The sequence below is a fragment of the Sus scrofa genome, chromosome 1 (assembly GCF_054392235.1).
Source record: "Sus scrofa isolate SSC_HxYL_T2T_F1_AM1 chromosome 1, Sscrofa_HxYL_maternal_Yorkshire_Landrace_v2.0, whole genome shotgun sequence".
NCBI classification, from domain to species: domain Eukaryota; kingdom Metazoa; phylum Chordata; class Mammalia; order Artiodactyla; family Suidae; genus Sus; species Sus scrofa.
In genome coordinates, this window is record NC_139383.1 from 116,189,152 (window position 1) to 116,209,275 (window position 20,124).

A 20,124-nucleotide genomic window follows, 5' to 3' on the forward strand; every position below is an offset into this window, starting at 1 on the left:
GCAAAAGCAAAAGCTTCTCTTCCTCTCCTGGGAGCCTTGATCACAGATGTGTTCTCTGGAGGGCACCCATGGCCCACAGCCCTTCTCAGCCTCCTCTCACACTGGGAGCTGCGGTTCCACTAAAGGGCACCCACTGCTGTTGCTCATCATATTAGTGCCATTCAGCAAATACGGACAGAATCAGCTTATTTCTCTTGAGTGCCCACCAGTACCCACTATTCAGCTCAGTGCCGTACAGATCGGCCCACTTTATACTTTCCAAAATAAGTGCCTTGCAAAAAGAAGCATGCCTTTTAAGGCAAAGGTCAGCTAACAGCTGTCCAGGTGGAAGAAATCCAACACACAAAAAAGAAAGTTTTCAGGTGCCACCGTTTAAATTAATCAAGAATGTTAGAAAGTAAGCACATAAAACTTCAATATAATTATGATATGATTAAATATTTCAACCAGCAATGATTTAAGCAGAACTCAGGTTTCTTGAGCAATCTGATATTCAGATTTAATCCACTGAATGTATGTACCCCGAAATCTTATGATGCTAGTTCTAGCTTCTATAAAAAGGAATCTGAGTGTGACAGAAAGCCGCCTGGACTGGGAGAGGTTACTGAAGGGGCTTCCTTACAAAGGAATCTTAATTATTAGGCAATTAGAACAAAACTGCTAGGAATGATATACACAAAGTCTGGGACATGATCTAGATGAAATGTTTTTAATTTTTTAAATTTTAGAAATAATGAAAAATGATAGTTTTCTTCCTCTGAGGAGTCCCATATTAAGACCAAGAAACTTGAATGATCTTATCTAAGGACACTTGTTTTAGGGTCAACTCAGAATTTTTTTTCCAGCTTGTAACACCTCAATGAATTTCCCATTTCTACCCAATGTTGGGAAGCATGTTCCTGGGCCATCTTCAGGATCCTGATAGAAAGGGTTCTGCAGCTCGGGTAAAGAGCTTAGTGATGCAGCCAAGGATGCAGTCAAGGGCTCCAGGCTTACACCAGGACAAACACATGTGCACACCGGTGTCAATTCTTTCTTAGGGCCACCAGCTTTTAATTCTGCCCCCCAGCTCTAGCTACACAAGCTGTCTCCTTACCCCATCCGCCCTCAACCCCACAATGGAGGAGTGAACACAGCAGAGTTCCTAGGGCCACAGACCCATGGGGTTTCCTCCACTGTGGGATGGAGAGAGGTCTTATTGCTGCTCCAAATCAGTGGTGCACACTTACCCTCATAGTGTAATAGCCTATGTGGGAAAAATACAATGGTATTGGGTGGACCAAATGATCTCCCCTGCATACCTTAAGTGGGGGAGGGGGGCTTATCGAATTAAATACCCAATTTATCAGATTAGCTGAGGGGAAAAAAAATGCAGTGACTAGTCAGACTCAACCCACCAAATCAATCACTGTATTTTGCCCCCTGAGAGAAATCAAGAAAGAAAAATCTATTTTTTTTTTCTTCTCCTTTTAAGGCAGCACCAACGGCTTATGGAAGATCCCAGGCTAGGGGTCGAATCAGAGCTGCAGATGCTGGTCTACACCACAGCCAGAGCAACGCCCAATCCGAGCCGTGTCTGTGACCTACACCACAGCTCATGGCAACACCGGACCCTTATCCCACTGAGTGAGGCCAGGGATCAAACCCACATCCTCATGGACACTATGTCAGGTTCTTAACCTGCTGAGCCACAATAGGAACTCCAAGAAAAGTCTATTTTTAAGATCAGCTGAAGGCGTAAAATGACATCACGTAAATTTACAACTGTTAATACATTGCACCTTCTGACAGACTTAGTTTGAGACACTTGATGCAGAAAACTCACTTTCTCGTCATACCTACATAACCATCATTTTCTCAATAATTTCAGCCATAAAGAAAAATTTGACAGAACCCTAGAGAAATGTTACATTCTATTTATGGGATTCCTTGCACAAGGATGTGTACTCTGCAGTACTGCCAAGAAAAGTCATGGGTTTTTACCAATCAGCATCAACAAGCCACAGATGTACACGTAAGGGCTTTTAGGGAGTTCCCTGGTAGCTCAGTGGGTTCAGGATCCAGCATTGTCACTGCTGGGCATGGGTTTGATCCCTGGCCCCAGAACTTCTACATGCTGCAGGCCTGGTCAAAAAAAGAAATACAAAATAAAATAATGGGTTTTTAAATTTTAACAATGAATTTCATTTCTCCTGATATAAAGCAAATTTTCTTTGAGTGGATAAATTTCTTTTAATTTTAAAAGGTAGTTCCAAGTTCCCGCCGTGGCTCAGTGGTTAACAAATCTGACTAGTAACCATGATGTTTCGGGTTCAATCCCTGGCCTCGCTCAGTTGGTTAAGGATCTGGAGTTGCCGTGAGCTGTGGTGTAGGTCACAGACATGGCTCAGATCCTGCATTGCTGTGGCTGTGGTGTAGGCTGGCAGCTGTAGCTCTGATCAGACCCCTAGCCTGGGAACCTCCATATGCCGCAGGTGCAGCCCTGGAAAAGACACAAAGACAAAAAATAAAAATAAAAGTAGTTCCAGAATGCACATTCTGCAGTTCCCTCCTTCTGTGCTAAATATACAGGGATCTGAGCTTTATAACAACCCTAGCAAGCTCAACTGCCTCACAGTCAGACCTCCTGCAAGTCTGCTGTAGAAGTTGATTCATCACTTAAAGCCAAGCCTGTATGTAACCCCTAGCTTATAGAAACTGCCAGCAGTGCGTTGCTTATTACCAGGGCAAATGTTTGTATTTTAAAGTTGACAAGTAAGATAACAATTCTCAAAGACCATTAGCTCTAAAAATAGCAACTGTTGATTTCAACCTCCAGAATGCTACCACAGGTACTTACCCATCTATGGTTAATTACAGTCAGAGGTAACACTTCTTAGAACAACATATGCCCTGGGCAGCGATGCCGGATCCTTAACTCACTGAGCAAGGCCAGGGATCGAACCCACATCCTCATAGATACTAGTTAGCCACAACAGGAACTCATATGAACTGGGTTTAAAAAAAAATCAGAGAAACACTCTGAAGAACAAAGTTGTAAGGCTTAAAGGAAAGAGAAAGTAATCATTATAAATTCATTATGGATCCATCAGAGATTTTTAACTCCATTTAATCCAGGTGTAGAAGATGCAAGTCTGATCTTATATGATTTCTACATTCTTAGAACAACTTTTCACTCACAAAGTTACAATGGCATTTAACACATCTACAGGAAAAGACGGATATGAAATACAATAATATGATTAATAGTTGTTGCATTAGAGTGGTTATTTTCCTTTATTTCCAAATTTCCTATAGCATGGTTATATAAATTTTATAATAAAAATTAAAATTAAGAAATAATTTGACGTTACAAAACAGAGTTGACTTTAAAAAATAATTCTTCAAACGAATACGCAGAAGGGGATATTCAACCAAGACAAAGAAGATGCTCAAGGTCCTTAAAGTCCTGGGACAAACGGGCTTTGAACACGAAGCCCTTTGTCAGCGTTTTCAGCTTCGTCATCCTTGCAGGCGGGAAGATGGGGAGGGGAAGACCCCTCCTGTGGCACCGCCCAGTCCCACTAAGCGGGGAGGCCAGCCGGTGACAAACGCAGGTTGCCGAGTAATCCGCCCTGAGGGTCTGTGGAATCTCAGAGCGCTTTTGGAATCTACACTTGATTCCATCTGATGGTAAGGAAACTGAGGTTCACACGAAAGGACCAAAATGAACAGTGACATCACTGGCAAAGCAGCCACCTTAGGAACCACATCACCTGACCAGCAATCTGTAACCACAGGCTGAGGGAAAGATTAGGTATCCTTTCTTTTTTCAAATTATAGTTCATTTACCCAACTATGTTCACTTCAAAAAAATACGTGTGAGACTGTAAATAGATCTCATTCACACTGACAGCCACAGAGGTGGGGGCTCTCCATATCCCTGCAGGGTGTTTTGGGCGTAATAAAACCAAAACATGAAAATACATGCGTGCCTCATAAAATAAATTTTTTCAAACTCCTTTTAAAAATAGCCTCATGGACACCGCAAACAAATAACTTTACCCAGAACGTGGGAGTATAAATGCATATTGTATTGGCCTATAAAAATAGAAAGCCCTCAATAAGGATTTCTGAGTCCTCTCCTCAAGAAATCAGACAACTGCGGCAAAGGCCGTACACTAATGTAACTTCCTCCCTTGATGGCTAAACGCGTCCTCCTCCACCGGGGACGTATCTGACCCCGGCGGTGCTCTGGCGGGTCACAGCTGCTGGCTGGTGAAGAAGGATTTGGTCTCCCTGCAGACGGGGTTCACGCAGAGGGGACAGCTCAGAGTCAGCTGCGTGGAGCACCGCTCATTGGACTGGATGTGAGAGTGCACCAGGTCCGCCAAGGCCTGCGGGGCGGACAGAGGAGCAGAGACCGGTTAGAAGCTGGACCCCGCAGTTCCAAACCCGCCCCGCCCTCGGCCCACACAAGCACTACAATGGGGAGTATTTTCCTTCGACTTAGGAACCCTCTGAACCAAATTCTACAATCTTTTCCTTCCCTAAGGATTCTCTGCTCAGAGAAAAGTTTCAAATCAGGTTTTAGGAAATGAAACCTTCCTACCCCACCTACTGACCCTTGTCTCTGAAAGGCAGACTCTATAGCAGCCACGGTTAGAGGTATAGAAATGAGAAAACGGGGGCTCTCTCAAGGAAAAAAAAAAAAAAAAAAGCAAGAGGATAAGGACTTCGCTTTTATTTTTGTAATTAATTGGAACTCGAAATGTTCCAATATGTGAGAAAACCAATATTCTGTAAGAGTTTCTCAGAGGACTGCTCTCCGACATGTTCTACTAAAATGGTTGTAACACGAGAGATACCTTGGAGAACAGCGGGTTTCCGTTAAGAGACTCTGCTCTTCTGATGTTTTCAGCTCCACACTGAATCAAATGAGAAAAGGGAGGAAAAACACACGTCTTATTTTTCCTTTTTTTTTTTCTTTTAAGAAACTGACTGCTACAAAAAACAAATAGACATGCACAGAGATGCACACACAACTCAAGCCTTCCTACCAAAGCATTCCCAGACTGCTCTCAGAAATGAAAACTGGCCCTGGGACTGGGCATAGATGTTGATTTTCACCTCTTTATCATAAAACTGCTCTTCAATTTCTATTTCTTCCCCATCCCATTACCTTCCCATGGTGCTTTGTTTCCAAGCCATTTTTGAGGTTGTATCTGATAGAATACTCAACTAATTGAAATCTGCTTACCATTCTTTTTTTATTCTACCCTTCAGATGCATACTTTTACAGCATCTACCTAAGCAGAATGTTGCTTTAATTACGCAAATTTTTATACATGTTTTGATTCCAAGTGCCCAAAGAGGTAAATTAATGTATACTGAACCTAGATTGGATCCAATGCAGAGCTGGTTTTCTAGATATATTCGTACATAGAAAAATCTAAATTAAACAAAATTGTTCCACAACCGTCCCTGCCCCCCTCTCCAAAGATATCCAGTTAATTCCAGCTAATTATGCCCCTAAGTGAGAAATATCTAAATTATCATTTACTCAGGTCACTTTCCCGCTCTGAAACTCTGAAGGCTTTTCAGTCGCTTTATCTTTTAAGTAGCACTAATGTCAGAAGACTGGAAAGGGGAAAATGGTGAGATTCAGCAAACACATGGTTCTCAACCTAAAAGGAGACGGTATTCTAAAACTTCAGGTAGAAATAACAGCAGAATCACAAGTGCTGGCCAGTATTCTCCAACACTGTCAATGGGAGAGTTAAAGGATATATTCCTGTAGGACAAGCCAATAAAACATGCAGCGACATTTATACTGCATTTCTAGGAATTTTTCCTAAGACAAAAATTGGGAAAATAAAAAAGTAAGTGACGTTTATTACAAAGCAGTTTATGAAAGCAAAAAATTAGAAACATCTTAAATGTATACCAATCAAAGGTTTGTCACAAATAATTATATAGATCTAGTTATATTTGGATCCATAATATATTTTTAGAAAAAATTATAAAACAGTTTGAATAAAATACTGTTTTTACTAAATGGGTAGAAGCATACCATTTTCATTAAGATACACACACTCAGAGGGAAAGAGGGTCTTATTTTTATCAGAATACTAACATATCTCACAGGGGTAAGATTCTGAGTGAATTCTTCTATGTCATACTTTTCTGAATTGAGGTCTTTATTATTATTTTTTGGCTGCACCTGTGGCATGCAGAAGTTCCCGGGTCACGGACTGAACACAAGCCACAGCTGTGACAACACCAGATCCTTAACCTACTGAGCCACAACAGAACTCCTCTTTATTATTTCATTATTATTTTATAATCAAAAAGTGATAATTTCTATTTTGGGCAAAAAATCTCAAACTACCTTTTAGAGATAGTAGTTTTAAACACAGTATAGTCTCCCATCAAAATAACGAAATTAATTGTGGCTAGAAGGCTTTCTCTGACCTCTATAGAGACTAATGTATTAGTCACTAATAATCCATTTGATTACTATGGAATGACCTCAGTTTAGTAATATGAACGAATGTCAACTATCATGCAATACAAATAAAAATTTGTTTTCCAAATACACTGGTATGAACTCTACTTGCACTTCAGTCTTTTTAGCAAGGTCTCCATTACAGAAGGTCATGCTGGGATACAGAAGGTATTATTAAGTGAAATCCACAGACAACCCTACAATCTCATTTTAGCCATTACAACTTGCCCATAAATTCCTTATCCGAAGTACTGACAAGTAACTTAGGTACCTTCTACCTTCATCAATGTGACTGATGACTAGCACTATATACAAAACACCTAGGTAGGGTTTGGTGCTGCTAAAGCTCTCCCCCTCCCCATGCTCCCCCCCTGCCCTGCCCCTTCCACCAGGTTCTGGAGAGGGTGAGGTGTCTTCGAGGCCAGGCCCCCATCCATCACAAATCAGATGACCAGGACCAGGAGTTCTGGTCAAAGATGAGTGAGAAGGGCTCCTGGCACCCAAGGCTTCCACAGTTCCCATGGAAACCAAGCTATGAAGTGGACTCAGGTTTCAGGCTAGCCCTCAGAAGCCATAAGATGGGTCAACAATAGTTTTTCTCCACTCTGAGTGACAATTACATCCATCTTAACATTATAAGACTCTCGGGATGGTATTTGCTATTTCAATAATCAGATTGATCACAACACAGTAGCAAACCACTAATTAAGAGAGGCCATGAAAGAGATGGAGAAAATGACAACACACACAGCTCCCGTGTTCATCTCATGCGCTCCTCTTAAATGGCAATGGCTCCTATGTGCCTCAAAACCCAACCAGAAGCAATGTAACCGCCTGAGTGATGGGCACCATTTGGTGAAAAAAAGAGTTCTAGAACAATAAAATTCTCTTCTTCCAAACTGGTGAGAAGGACAATTATTTTTCCTTGCAGTTTTTAACACTTTCAAGGAGTACAGTAGCTCAAACTAAACAAAACAATGCTGGCTGCAGTGATCCCTGAGCCCCCTGGTTTCACAGAGGCACCAAAGTGCTTTCCCACTAACACTGAATTAAGCTGATGTGTTCAGATCATTACTCAGATGAAGTATTATTCAGAATAGTGAGGCCACAGTATATGCAAACATATATTCCACACAATATTTTTGAATGACACAATCAGATCATTATGGAGCGAGTTTCCTTTTCAGACAAATCACAATGGGATTAATGACTACACTCACCTCACTGCCTAGAACTTGAGAGTACTCGATGTCCAGCTCATACAGCGTTTCAATGTGGTCACTGGTAAACGCGATCGGAACCAAGAGGATATTCTTCCTCCCCCTCTCACAGAGCCCTTTGATGGCCTCTCTTGTCTGAGGACCCAGCCAGGGCATCGGACCAACCTATGAGAAAGCAGGATGCATGCAGACAGAGACCCCATCTCCCTGTGCCTATGGCACAGCACAGCCCACCGCCCCGGGCACGCACACCCCTCCCTGTAAGAGCAAGGGCAATGTTTTACACTTGCTCTAATGGGTTTTGATATTTCCAGTATGAAGCTGGAATCCTCCTACAAGGTGGAAAAACCTAAAAACAATTTCTGTGACTACAACTAAAAATAACCTATTGTTTCAACGGAATCAATGGAATTCAACTAGTCACTTGATTTCCCTTCCATCTTATCTGCTTGCAGAGTTCTTTGTGCTCATGCGAGCAGTCAGGTCACAAAACATTCTGGCTACATGAAAGGGCCAAATCTCATTGTCTTATAACTCAGTCCTAAAATTGACATCCTCAACATTGCTGACTGCTGACAGGCATGAGAAAGCCACCTACCTTGGACTGCCAAACCAGTCGGTAAGGGTTGGAGTAACCCAGCTTATCCATGACTCTCTGGACAGTGGCACCCACCTCCTGAGGATAGGGGTCCCCTCTGTTGACCACCTGTAGCAGAGACATGGGTGTCCAGTCACCAAGACTGAAGGCCTTGGGCTGTGTGGTGAGATGGCATGAGCCCTGAACTGGAGCTGACCCCTTGTCTTCTGCACTAATGACCACGCCATTGGAGTTCAATGCAGAACTTCCCTGGATCAAGTTCATGCCCAAAGGACAACACTGTACTCAATCATCTCTAAGGTACTTAGGAATATGTCAAATTCTACTTCCATGCTGTTCATGGGAGATTGACAACGCCTGTCAATGGAGGATGGGTTTCTTTGATCCCCCACCTGAAACAGGGCAAATGACACAGAAAAGCTGGGAAGGAAGAGGCAACACGGGATGAGACTTCACTCTTGGTAGTCCCCTGAGGGGCTGACTTTAGAAATGGATTTGAAAGAGTGTTGTACAGGCTGTGTATACAACTCCTGAGTCTATGGGGACCACTGAGTCAGAAGGGTAAATACTCATGGGATAAGAGAGAGCAGCACGTGGGTCCAGGCTCCTTGAGAGTATGATCTGTGCCTCCTAGTTCTTTCTTTGCAGACTCAGTGGACTGCACACCATGCTTTTTACACAGCTGGTATATGAGAGATGCTATTCATAGTCAGGACAGCTTACTCCCTTTGAAAGTGTTCAACAGATATTCTACTTTTACTGCTTTAATATTTAGTAGTGTACTAACTCCCTAACCCCCTTATCCTGCTTTATTTCTTCCCATAATACTTACTACCTCCTAATATCTGATGCCATTTTCTTATGGATTATGTTAATTATCAGTCCCTCCAGCCCTACATTCTGTGGAGGCAAAGATTTTTGTCTATTTTGTTCACTCCCATATTTTGTGAGAAAGGATAGAACAGTGCTTGGAATATAGGTGTCCAATAAGCATTGTTGAAATGAAATGATGAGCTATGCTATGAAATTACTACAAGTTAGTTAAGCTATTAGGAACAGAAATATGGAAGGGATGAGGGGACTATAAAGTCACAATTAGAGCAACACAGAGATATCCGCAGATGGAGGCTAAAATTCATGGGCAAGAGTTTGAGGAACAAGATAGTTGCACAGTCCCAAAGTAGCTCACCTAAGATATTTTTACTTACAAAGAGAAAAACAGTAGCTTTATAATGGATAAATCTGGCAGCCACCACCTTAGACTAAAGATCAGGGCTCACATCATGAGTAGTAGGACCTGCTGCCACCACGTGGCCCCGATATGACACACTGAGCATCCCAGGGGGGTATTCTTCCTCCATGATACACAACCTCAGTCTAATCATGAGAAAATTCCAAATGGAGGCATGTGCTACAAAATAACTAACATTCTACAAAATCACTCTTCAGAAATGTCAAGGTCACAAAAGATAAAGAAGGTATGAGGAACTGTCACAGAGTGGATGAACCTGAGGAGATGTGACAAGTGCCACAGAAGATCCTGGATTGGATCCAGAGCATAAAAGGGGCCACGGAAGGATAAGCGGTGAACTCCAGGCGACATCTTTGGGCAAAAGCATTGCCCCACTGTCCGGCTCTGGGTTTCAATCACTGGACTCTGGTCATGTGAGATATCAACATTAGGAGAAGCTAAGGGAACTCTGTATTATTTTTGCAAATTTTCTGTAAGTCTAAAGTGATTTTATGTCTTTTTTTTTTTGCTATTTCTTTGGGCTGCTCCTGCGGCATACGGAGGTTCCCAGGCTAGGGGTCGAATTGGAGCTGTAGCTGTCAGCCTACGCCAGAGCCACAGCAACGTGGGATCCGAGCCATGTCTGCAACCTACACCACAGCTCACGGCAACGCCGGATCCTCAACCCACTTAGCAAGGCCAGGGATCAAACCCACAACCTCACAGTTCCTAGTCGGATTCGTTAACCACTGTGCCACGACAGGAACTCCTAAAATAACATTTTTTAAAAGAAGTCATTAAAGGGGAAAAGTCATTAGAAGCAAATGCAGGGGAAAAGAGCACTCAAGAAGTTTTCTTGCTCAAAAATCGCACTATGTTCCCTACCCCGTCCTTATCCTCCCGACTTCCTGGTGTTCCTCAGTACCACCAGGACCCTGGGCAGCAGAAAACCCCTAAGAGCAGCGTGCTTGGTCCCCGAGGGGACAGGAGAAGAGAAAGCAGCATGCGGAATCGTTCACATACAAAAATGTTTCCTCCTTTCCCGCTCAAGAGCTTCCTTTCCGGCACTTGAGCCTCAGCCTCATCACACACAGGATGGTTAGAAAAAGGATGAGGGCGGAGCAAGAGGATGGACCTGTGAAGAGGACTGGCGTGGTCCCAGAAAAGAGAATATGGACCTGTTAAAATACAAGAGAGGCAGGCTTTCAGAAGAGAGAAATTTCTCTCCAGAGCTACCTGCCGCTGAATCAGCTGTGGCTTAGGTGAGATGGAAAGGAAAAGCTGCAAGGGGCTCGCCCCTGACGACCACCAGGTGGCAGCACAGACCAAGCAGAAGAGCGGGCCCCAAAATTTGGGTTTACTCTATCAACCTTGGAATCAAAATCTTAAGAACCCCTAAGAAAATGTAATTCTCCACCTCTCCAGCTTTGAAGGCAATGTTTTTAGGATACAATGACAGTTCTGAGCGGATGAAACTGGCCGCTTATCCCAAGCACTTCTTTGTATCATATGGCGCACCAGCTCCATCATCCTTGTCTCCAAAATTGCACCAGCTATGGCACAGATGCAGTTTTTATTTTTGTTTTTGTTTTAATGGCCACACCCAGAGGACATGGAAGTTTCTGGGCCAAAGCCACACCACAGCTGTAACCAGAGCCACAGTCGTGACAATGCCAGATCCTTAACCTGCTGAGCCACCAGGAACTCCCAGAGGCCATATTTTAATGACTACCCAGTGTAATGTGAGAAACTATGGAGCAAGCCGATCATAACTGGATACACTCTATATTCGCCTGCCAAAATGTGGTCCCAAATCTTGGCAAATTAAAAACTAATCACTTGCTGATATTCAGACAGCCCCTGTCAAGTCTTCAGGACAAAGGAATGGGGCTGAGAGTCTGAATATGGAGGTGCACATTCCAACACCCTGAAACATGAGGCGAAGCTCCTCCAACAGGAGAGGCAAAAGCAGTCTTCTTTTAACTGGCCCACTTATTAAAATTCTCATATAGGAACATATCTTCAGGTTATCATTTTAAAGGGATTTATTAAGACAACGTCTATACACAATATTATCGTCTGAATTGTTATTAGGTTTCAAGAAATGAGTCTAGTTAAATTAGCACCAAGTTCAGTTTGAGAAATTAAGAATTCCTCCTTGCACTAGGCTTAGGCTGAATGGAAGCTGGGTCCATGTTGCACATTTCAAAATCCTCTACCACTGGGTCATCCAACAAAATGTTCTTACTTACAGACATTGGCAGTGAGTGTGCGGAAAAGAGGATGACCACCTCGCGTCTCTTCTCCGGTGGAAAATGTTCCAGTTCTTTGAGAATGTGGTCTGTGAAGCACTGCAGAAACACCAAGAAAGGGCGATAAAGAGGAAGTGGGAAGGAAGAGAAAATAGTTTAGAAATGAGAGCAACACCAAAAATCTCAAGAGAGGCTTTCAAACACCAGAACTGTCTCTGTAAAAAAAAAAAAAAAAACAAAAAAAAACTGCAAACTATACAGTCTCTCTTGCTTTGGTTCATCATCAAAATGGCTCATAACAGTTTCAGGGGCCTAGGGAATTTGATGGGAAACTTCTAAAGCTCGCTAATGGCTCACTGAAAATGAACGCTCTGGATCTGCTGCCCCTCGGGAGGCACAGGGCACACTTCCAGATGGAAAGGAAACACAGATGGGAAGGAGAAGTTGTTTTAAGGCCTCTCACTTGCTCCGTTAGCAGGAAAACAGCTTACAGGGTCTTTCTAAATCTCCCTTAGTTTGGCTTTCAGGCGTCTCGCATTAAAATACATTAGACAGAAATAGGAGAATAAGAAAATACCATTCTATTTTTACAACCTTTTCTTTTCTTCAGTGAGTTGGACTTCCTAACAACCTTCATAACAACAGATGAGAGGTTGTACAATTCTCATTCAATTCCGGGGGTGGGGGGGAGGGGGAGGAGGAGGAGGCCAACTGGGGGGCCCTTCAGTCACATCTGTAGCACCTGGGCTAGAACGCAGGTCCTGGCTCCTCAGTTAATTCCCTTTGTCTAGTTGGCACTTTCCAAGTCGCATCAATAGGTGCTGAAATACCAGATCTGAAGAGGCTTTCTTTCATCTCACTCTTTAATCATTCTGTCATTTAAGTTATAAAGCAAATGCTACAGAGGACATTAATGGGTCAATGGACAAAACTGGAATATGAATGTTAGATGTGCTGAAGTTGAATATTGTATCATCATTATGGAAAAGAATACCCCTACTGTTTAGGTGTAAAGGGTGGTTTTATGTGTGTATGTGTGTGTGTGAGTATATATATCTCTCAAAAAGTTCAGGAAAAAATTATGTATACATAGACACACATACACATGCATACCCTTACAGAGAGCATGCAGATGATAAAGCAACTGGGATAAATGTTAATAATATGTGGATCTAAATAAAGAGACAAGAGTTCTTTATATACTATTCTTAGTCTTACAACTTTTCTGCATGCTTAAAATTATTTCCAAGTAAAAAGGTTTTAAAAACATTATAAGAGACAAATTTACCAGAACCATGTAAATTTGTATTTGTTGGTATTTTGATATATTCAGTGGTTGATATTATAGGATGAGCAAATTATTCCCTATTGAATATTGAGATATTATTTACCTTTCCAGAACCTTCAAAATTTGATAAATTAACACTTTAAGGCATGAGACAGTGCCTAGAGAGTTAGCTCCCTTTTAAAAATGTATAATTTACCTATACAGTCAATATGACTGGACTAAATACAAACAAAAACATTTTCTGGTGGTCTCTGCAGTGTTTGGAGACTAAGGATGCTCAGAAAAGATTATCTGGAGACAAAAGCTTAGATAAGGAGGCCACTACAAAGTTTACATAGGAGCCTAGAACATGCATTTACTCCAAATAGTCCAACAGCTAGATAACAGCAGTAAAAGGACTGTTTTGAGTAATTGCTACCGATGATAAGTAGAAATGTAGATTAAAATCGTGCCTTTTAGTTTTAGTTTTTAACTACAGTTTGAATTTACTTTGGGTTTTTTTCCATTTCTGCTAGACATCAAATCTTCTTTTCATGTAATCTACATAATATTAATAAAATCTAACTAGAAATTTTTGTTGTCCCCAAATTTCAGTAGTATTTTTTCCTTTTCTCATCTTGCAAAACTATAAGAAGAAACACAATTTGTCACGGCTTACAACAGACTCTAAGCCAACGTCAAAACCGAGGAGCCGTGGGTGAGCAGAAGTGCTCCTTGAACCATCTAAAATCCATCTGCGGTCTTTTCTGTGCGCAGTCCCTCTGCAGAATGAAAGAGGCAGGCGGCTCTCAGAGCCTTCAATCACACATCCAGGAGGGCAGATAAATGCCTCTAAAATTCCCTTTCATTTTATGAAGGGAGACTTCCTCAGTTAAGAGACCTTTCCATCTTTCTGCTTCCCCCCCTTTCAAAGGGCTGAATTTTAATGCAAATCTAATTACTCACTCGATCAGGGCAGGCAGATGCTGTGCAGATCCCTCCGTTCTCTGCTGCCACATGTCAGTGCTGACCTCCTTTCCAATCGCAGGCCCCCAGAGCAGAGCAGGCAGGCCAGGCTAGGCCTGGACCCAGCAAGGAGCAGACCAGTGGGGGAAACCCGCTAAAGCTACACCCAGCCCTGAGGGGTGCTCCTTCCTTTCACGTCTCACTTTTTACTTAAAACTGGATTTCAACCGAAGCGTTAACCCTAGACAACACCTACGTGCCTAAGGAAAAACACGGTCTACTCAGGGGCAAGCTGCCCAGCTTTTAACGATGTCTAGCGCCACTTAGTGGTTATTTATTTTAAGTGCTCCAGGCTTCAAAATTTGACAGAGAATGCCCAAGTAATGGATTATAAACTGGATGCGATCTAAATCACTGATTATTTCCCTTACCTAAACTAACTCAAAGGGAGAAACTTCCACAAACAGAATCAAATAATAGTTGTATGATTGAGGACAATAAGAAATAGCACTCCCATATTCAAAGGGTAAAAAAATATATAACACCACCAATTTAAAGCTTTAGAATTGTAGTTTTAATGGATTCTCATAAAATCAAGCATCTATTACTATAAATATTGTAAATATAAACTATGTAGTGGAAATTTGGATTTTTTTAATGGCCACACCCACAGTATGTGGAAGCTCCCAGGCTAGAGATCGAATCCAAGCCACAGCTGTGGGCAAGGTGTGATCCTTTAACCCACTGTACCGGGGGATGGAACATGCACCCAAGCAGAGTCCCAAGCCACTGCAGTCACCTTGTTAGCCCACTGCACCACAGTGGGAACTCTGGAAATTTCTTTTAATATATGAAATTTTTCTCAATTGAAATGTTAAATTTATTCTATGTCTGAGAACATGTAGTTTTATTACCTTTTGATATTTTAAAGGATTTAGAAAACAGAGGATCTATTTTTCAGTTATTCAATCTATGAACAGAGATTAGATGAAACACCTTGCATAATTTTTTTTCCCTTGCATAATCTTTAACAGTTCTTTGGGTCATTGTGAAACCCAAAGCTCAAAACATAATTCTGCTATGGTCTGTAACTAATGCTATTAATCCAAAGAAAAGAGTTTAACCTTTAATCTTTAAATTATTGTCTCTTGTCATATTAAATCAAGACTAATATCTTTTTTTAATCCCCAGCACACAATGTAAGTAAGAGAACAGTAAAGCTCAGAAACATGCCCGCTAACCAGGCAGGGCTAAGACCCTGACCCACTGCAGAAGCCGGGGTGACAGGGACAGCAGGCAGTAGCTGACTTACCTGAATGAGGAGGGGGTGTGTGGGCCACCTGTCAATCGTGCTCCACTTCATTGTGGGCTTCTTTCCCACTTCATTATAGTATCTGTAAATGGCATTCAAGCTGCTGCCTGAAATATACAAGGACCACTTAGTACATGCATGAGGATTACGGTGAAAATAAAAAACTGACTAGTAAAGGCAGTAATTACAAGTTCAAAGTAGGTAACTGCTTCTATACTGAATCAGTTTAATTACAATCATTTCAATACCCGAAAAGGCATATAGATTTAACTACCTTGCAAATGAAGATCACTAAAAAAGCAATCAATTCCAACGGCCTTCAAGGATTATCAAGGCCACTTCTCTAGAGAAGCACAATGGCAGCAGTTATGAAATAGAAGCAGTGGTTATTTGCAAGGACCAATTCTTACAACTGAAAGCATGCTAAATTTTGCTTCCCATTAGGAAGGTAATCAACCCCATTTACAGAAAATGAAGGGAGTGGGAAAGAAAGGAAAAAAGACATTAGCCAGGACCCCAGGATACTAATACAGTCATTGTTTCATCCTAATGTAGCGCTTTCCAATTATTTTTCTTTACAACTGTTTTGTTTTACACAGTTGTAATTTTGGTATATGCGCAATTGTGCATCCTGAGTATTTAGGGCATCATTTTTATTAATGTTGTGAGATGAATATTTTCCACATTACAATAAAAGCTTTATAACCATCATTTTTAATGGCTTGTTGATAGGAAGAGCAACTTAGCAAGGTTTCTATGAGCATTCTCTATTTTTACCTGCTTTATAAAATTATCATCATTCCCTGGAATAAGTTAAATGGATACCAAATCCTTGCAGGTGATCTAACAAAACTGTATTGTATTTCTAAGCAAGCGATGGAAATCATGAAAATTTAAAGATTAAAGGAAAGCAGATGGTGTCAACCTAGTGCATCCCTCTCCCACCTCGCCAGCCTAAAGGAGCTGGCACCAGAGCCAAATCTTAACCCTATGACTCTAACCCTAACACGGGGCCCTTTCTTCAGTCTTCGCAGAGAGCAGATGCTCCAAAACACTGCCATGCTTCCCAACAACACTGCTTTCTCTAATATGAGCACCATTAATCAGCTAGGTCTCCAACTTAAAATGCTAACCAGGACAAAGCCATATTTAAATCAAATGTACTCTCAGGCTAAGACTCAATTTTCAAAAAACTAAATTGAGTTCCGTCTTGCTGAGTAGAATACAATGAATCAGATAAATCCAAATTGAGTCCATTCCAGGTTCAAAATTCATCTCTCCAGAAATTGCAAAGGAGTTGCCACCACCGTCACTTTGCAAACCTTATTTTACAGGCAAATATCATTTTCAGATATACAAATGAACTTCAGGAAGCCACAGCAGGTCTCCTGGATCACTCAGAAATATTCAACAAACTACTGTAAGTGGCAATTAAGGGGAAAATATAACTAAAAAACTGCCTGATTTTTTAAAAAAAAGTGGGAGTTCCCATCCTACTCAGCAGTAACCCAACTGGTATCCATGAGGATGTGGGTTGGATCTCTGGCTTCACTCAATGGCTTAAGGATCTGGCGTTGCCATAAGCTGTAGCGTAGGTTGCAGACAAGGCTCAGATGTGGTGTTGCTGTGGCTGTGGTGTAGGCTGGCAACTGCAGCTGTGATTCAACCCCTAGCCTGGGAACTTCCACATGCTGCAGGTGTAGCCCTAAAAAGCAAAAAAAAAAAAAAAAAAAAAAAAAAAAAGTGATTGATACATAGAGTATACTGTCTCTGCCACAATGTGTCTAAGTAAACAACAGATAAGTGACACTCTAGAGGCCTCAAAGAATGAGCTTGCCTCCCAAAGGCTTTCACGTCTCTGAAGTGAAAATGTACCTGCCCTCCAACCAGATGTACTAGAGAAAAACTGCACAGACATTGGTGTTTTAAACACATCAGTAGAGTCAGCTATGAAAGGATACCCTAGTCAATCCTTTGTCATATAAATAACCATCTTCTTAATTTTGATTAAGAAGTTTGATCCTGAGAGCAGACATTTACATGTTGAGGTATATTTTTTTAAAGCTGGGCAAAGCTATAACTTAGAAATTTATAAAATCTGTTTTTATTCTTCAATAACACATTATCAGATATTTTAAAGTGGGAGAGGCACATTTCCAAAAGAAATCACAATTTGAACTCTTGAGGGTGTCTGAGAACTCGGGCATTTTCACAGGTGCTCTGAACAAATATTTAAGGCACACACCAGGCTTACAAGATTTCTTCCAGTAGCCTTTGGTTTTCTCCTTATAGTCATAAAAATAATATGTACTAGGAGTTCCCGTCATGGAGCAGTGGTTAACAAATCCAACTAGGAATCATGAGGTTGCGGGTTCAGTCCCTGGCCTTGCTCAGTGGGTTGAGGATCCAGAGTTGCCATGAGCTGTGGTGTAGGTTGCAGACGCGGCTTGGATTCTGCGTTGCTGTGGCTCTGGCATAGGCCGGTGGCTACAGCTCCGATTCAACCCCTCGCCTGGGAACCTCCATATGCCGTGGGAACGGGCCAAGAAATGGCAAAAAGACTAAAAAAAAAAAAAAAAAAAAAAAAAAAAAAAAAAAAAAAAAAAAGGTACTAATGTCCAAAAGCAATTGGTGAATAAAAATGTCCTGACCGCAATCCTTGAAAAAGATTGCAAACAAATGTATTTGTGGGTGACAGTGGAAGACTTACCAAATGGTACAGAGATTGGCAAAACAGATTATTCACTAGCTTCAGTTAAATATATAGGAAACAACACCTAGTAATATTTTCCAAAATCTAGACTACTGAGAGAGGTGTGCAAAGGAAACCCCAAACTGGGCTTTGGTTTAACTGGGAACCAATCCATAACTGAAGCAGAACCAGAGTTCATACCAACACTTCCAGTGTCATATGTGCACCTCTGCCTGGCCAATGGAAATAGCAATCACCTGTGGTACGTTAGTAAGAATAACAGGGTAGCCATAAAAATAAGGTTTATTACACAAACGTAGAAAGTGGCTGAAGGTTGATCACTGATCCATTATACAGCTGCACTGAAGCACTAACGCTAGAAGGCACCGCTTTTCACCCACCATTTGTGATTCTCAGCTGACTGGCCAATAACTCAAGGGCCAGGTAAACCATGAGATTTCAAATGGACTGAACTGAACTCTTCTGTTTCAAAGACAGGCTGGATGTGCCATTCAAATCAAAAATGATTTATGCTTTCCTCCATACCGAGGTTCCTTGGTTATTCTTGCCGGACCCATATCCACCCCCACCCACCCCACCACCCCCTGCCGTCGGAGAGAAGCCTTACCTGTGGTCACACAGCTGTACTGTGGATACTGTGTGAAAGCAATCGCCCTTTCAAGCCCATCCCTCTCCATCTCTTGAATCGCTTCTTCCGTTAAAGGGTGGACATACCGGAATCCAATATAGTATTTGTGAGGGGCTATTAGGAAGCATGTGTAGAAGGAGAGAGTATTCATCTTTATATAGACTCCAAACATAATGCAGTGCCCAGAACAAAGAACAGTTAACCTAATTTCCTAGGATGCTGATAATGTGGGCAAGTTTAGAATGTGCCTTGGATCTTAACCAGTCTTCTGCCAGTATACGGATTTTTAATCACTATTTTCTGTGACCAACCTCCCCCGGCACACTGCCCCCAACACACACACATACAAACACCTTTACTTAGCACATGGTTTTTAAAACTTAAACTTTTGCGAGTTTCCTGGTGGTCTTGTGGTTAGGACATGGTGCTTTCACTGCTGCAGCCAGGGTTCAATCCCTGCTCTGGGAATTGAGATCCCACATCAAGCTGCTGTACATCACAGCCAAAAAGAAATTAGTTAATTTTGAAAATAACCCTCAAACTTCTGTGCCTTTCTCTCTGCTCTTGGCTGAGATGAGAGATACTCCAGAGAAGGGAGGAAAGAACTAGCATTTATTCATAAAGTATAACCTCATTTTAGGTACCAGGTACCACAGTAGACATTGGGAGGTTTTATTCTCATTTAAATTCCATTTTTCAGATAAGGAAACAGACTCTGAAAGGTTAATGAACCTGCCCAAAGTCACACCTAGCAGATGTTCCAGATGAGATTATAACATGGGTCTCCCCATCCTAAAGCCTGTGCTCCTTCCACGCTTCCCCCTCCTCTTCCAGCACCCAAGACCCCTCCTCTTGTTCCCTCAGACCCCAGGCCACCTAGTTTATATAAAAGCTCTGGGATACTCAATAAGAATTCACTGATAACAAATGACTGAAATGATTCTCTTCACTTAGATGAAAAAACAACAACAAACACTTAAACTGATGGCACTCAGTGGATTTTAAAATCATTGTTCTGACACCTAAATGGCCCAAGGTAGGGCACGTCTTTGTGTTCCTTCTCCCATCATTTCACCAGTTCCTTCTCTTACTTCCTCTTTATCCTCCTCTATTTTAAATGCATCCACAACCACACAACTTCTTAGGCATTTATAAAATAATAAAACAGGGAGTTCCCGTCATGGCTCAGTGGTTGGAAACTAGTATCCAAGAAGAAGCAGGCTTGATCCCTGGCCTCGCGAAGGGGGTTAAGGATCCAGCGTTGCTGTGAGCTGTGGTGTAGGGCACAGACAAGACTTGAATCTGGCATCGCTGGGGCTGTGGCGGAGGCTGGCGGCTACAGCTCTGATTGGAGCCCTAGCCTTGGAACCTCCATAAGCCACAGGTGCAGCCCTAAAAGGACAAATAAAATAAAATCGTAAAACAGAAAGTTTCCTAAAGTTACCCAGTC

The 20,124-nt window shown here is 41.9% G+C and overlaps 1 protein-coding gene across 7 annotated transcripts in view; it reads right to left on the bottom strand.

Moving 5' to 3' along the window:
* Positions 1–3,093: 3,093 nt before the first annotated feature.
* Positions 3,094–20,124, bottom strand: part of FECH (ferrochelatase) — a 36,552-nt gene continuing 19,521 nt past the window's right edge. For 5 of the 7 annotated variants that reach the window (XM_021065988.2, XM_084977704.1, XM_084977643.1 and 2 more), the window contains 7 exons: positions 18,654–18,788; positions 15,334–15,440; positions 11,789–11,887; positions 8,306–8,413; positions 7,708–7,872; positions 4,848–4,907; positions 3,094–4,376 (listed from right to left, as the gene is read on the bottom strand). In XM_021065988.2, coding sequence (XP_020921647.1) covers positions 4,242–4,376; positions 4,848–4,907; positions 7,708–7,872; positions 8,306–8,413; positions 11,789–11,887; positions 15,334–15,440; positions 18,654–18,788 — 809 coding nt within the window. In that variant the 3' untranslated portion in view covers positions 3,094–4,241. 7 annotated transcript variants of the gene reach the window in all.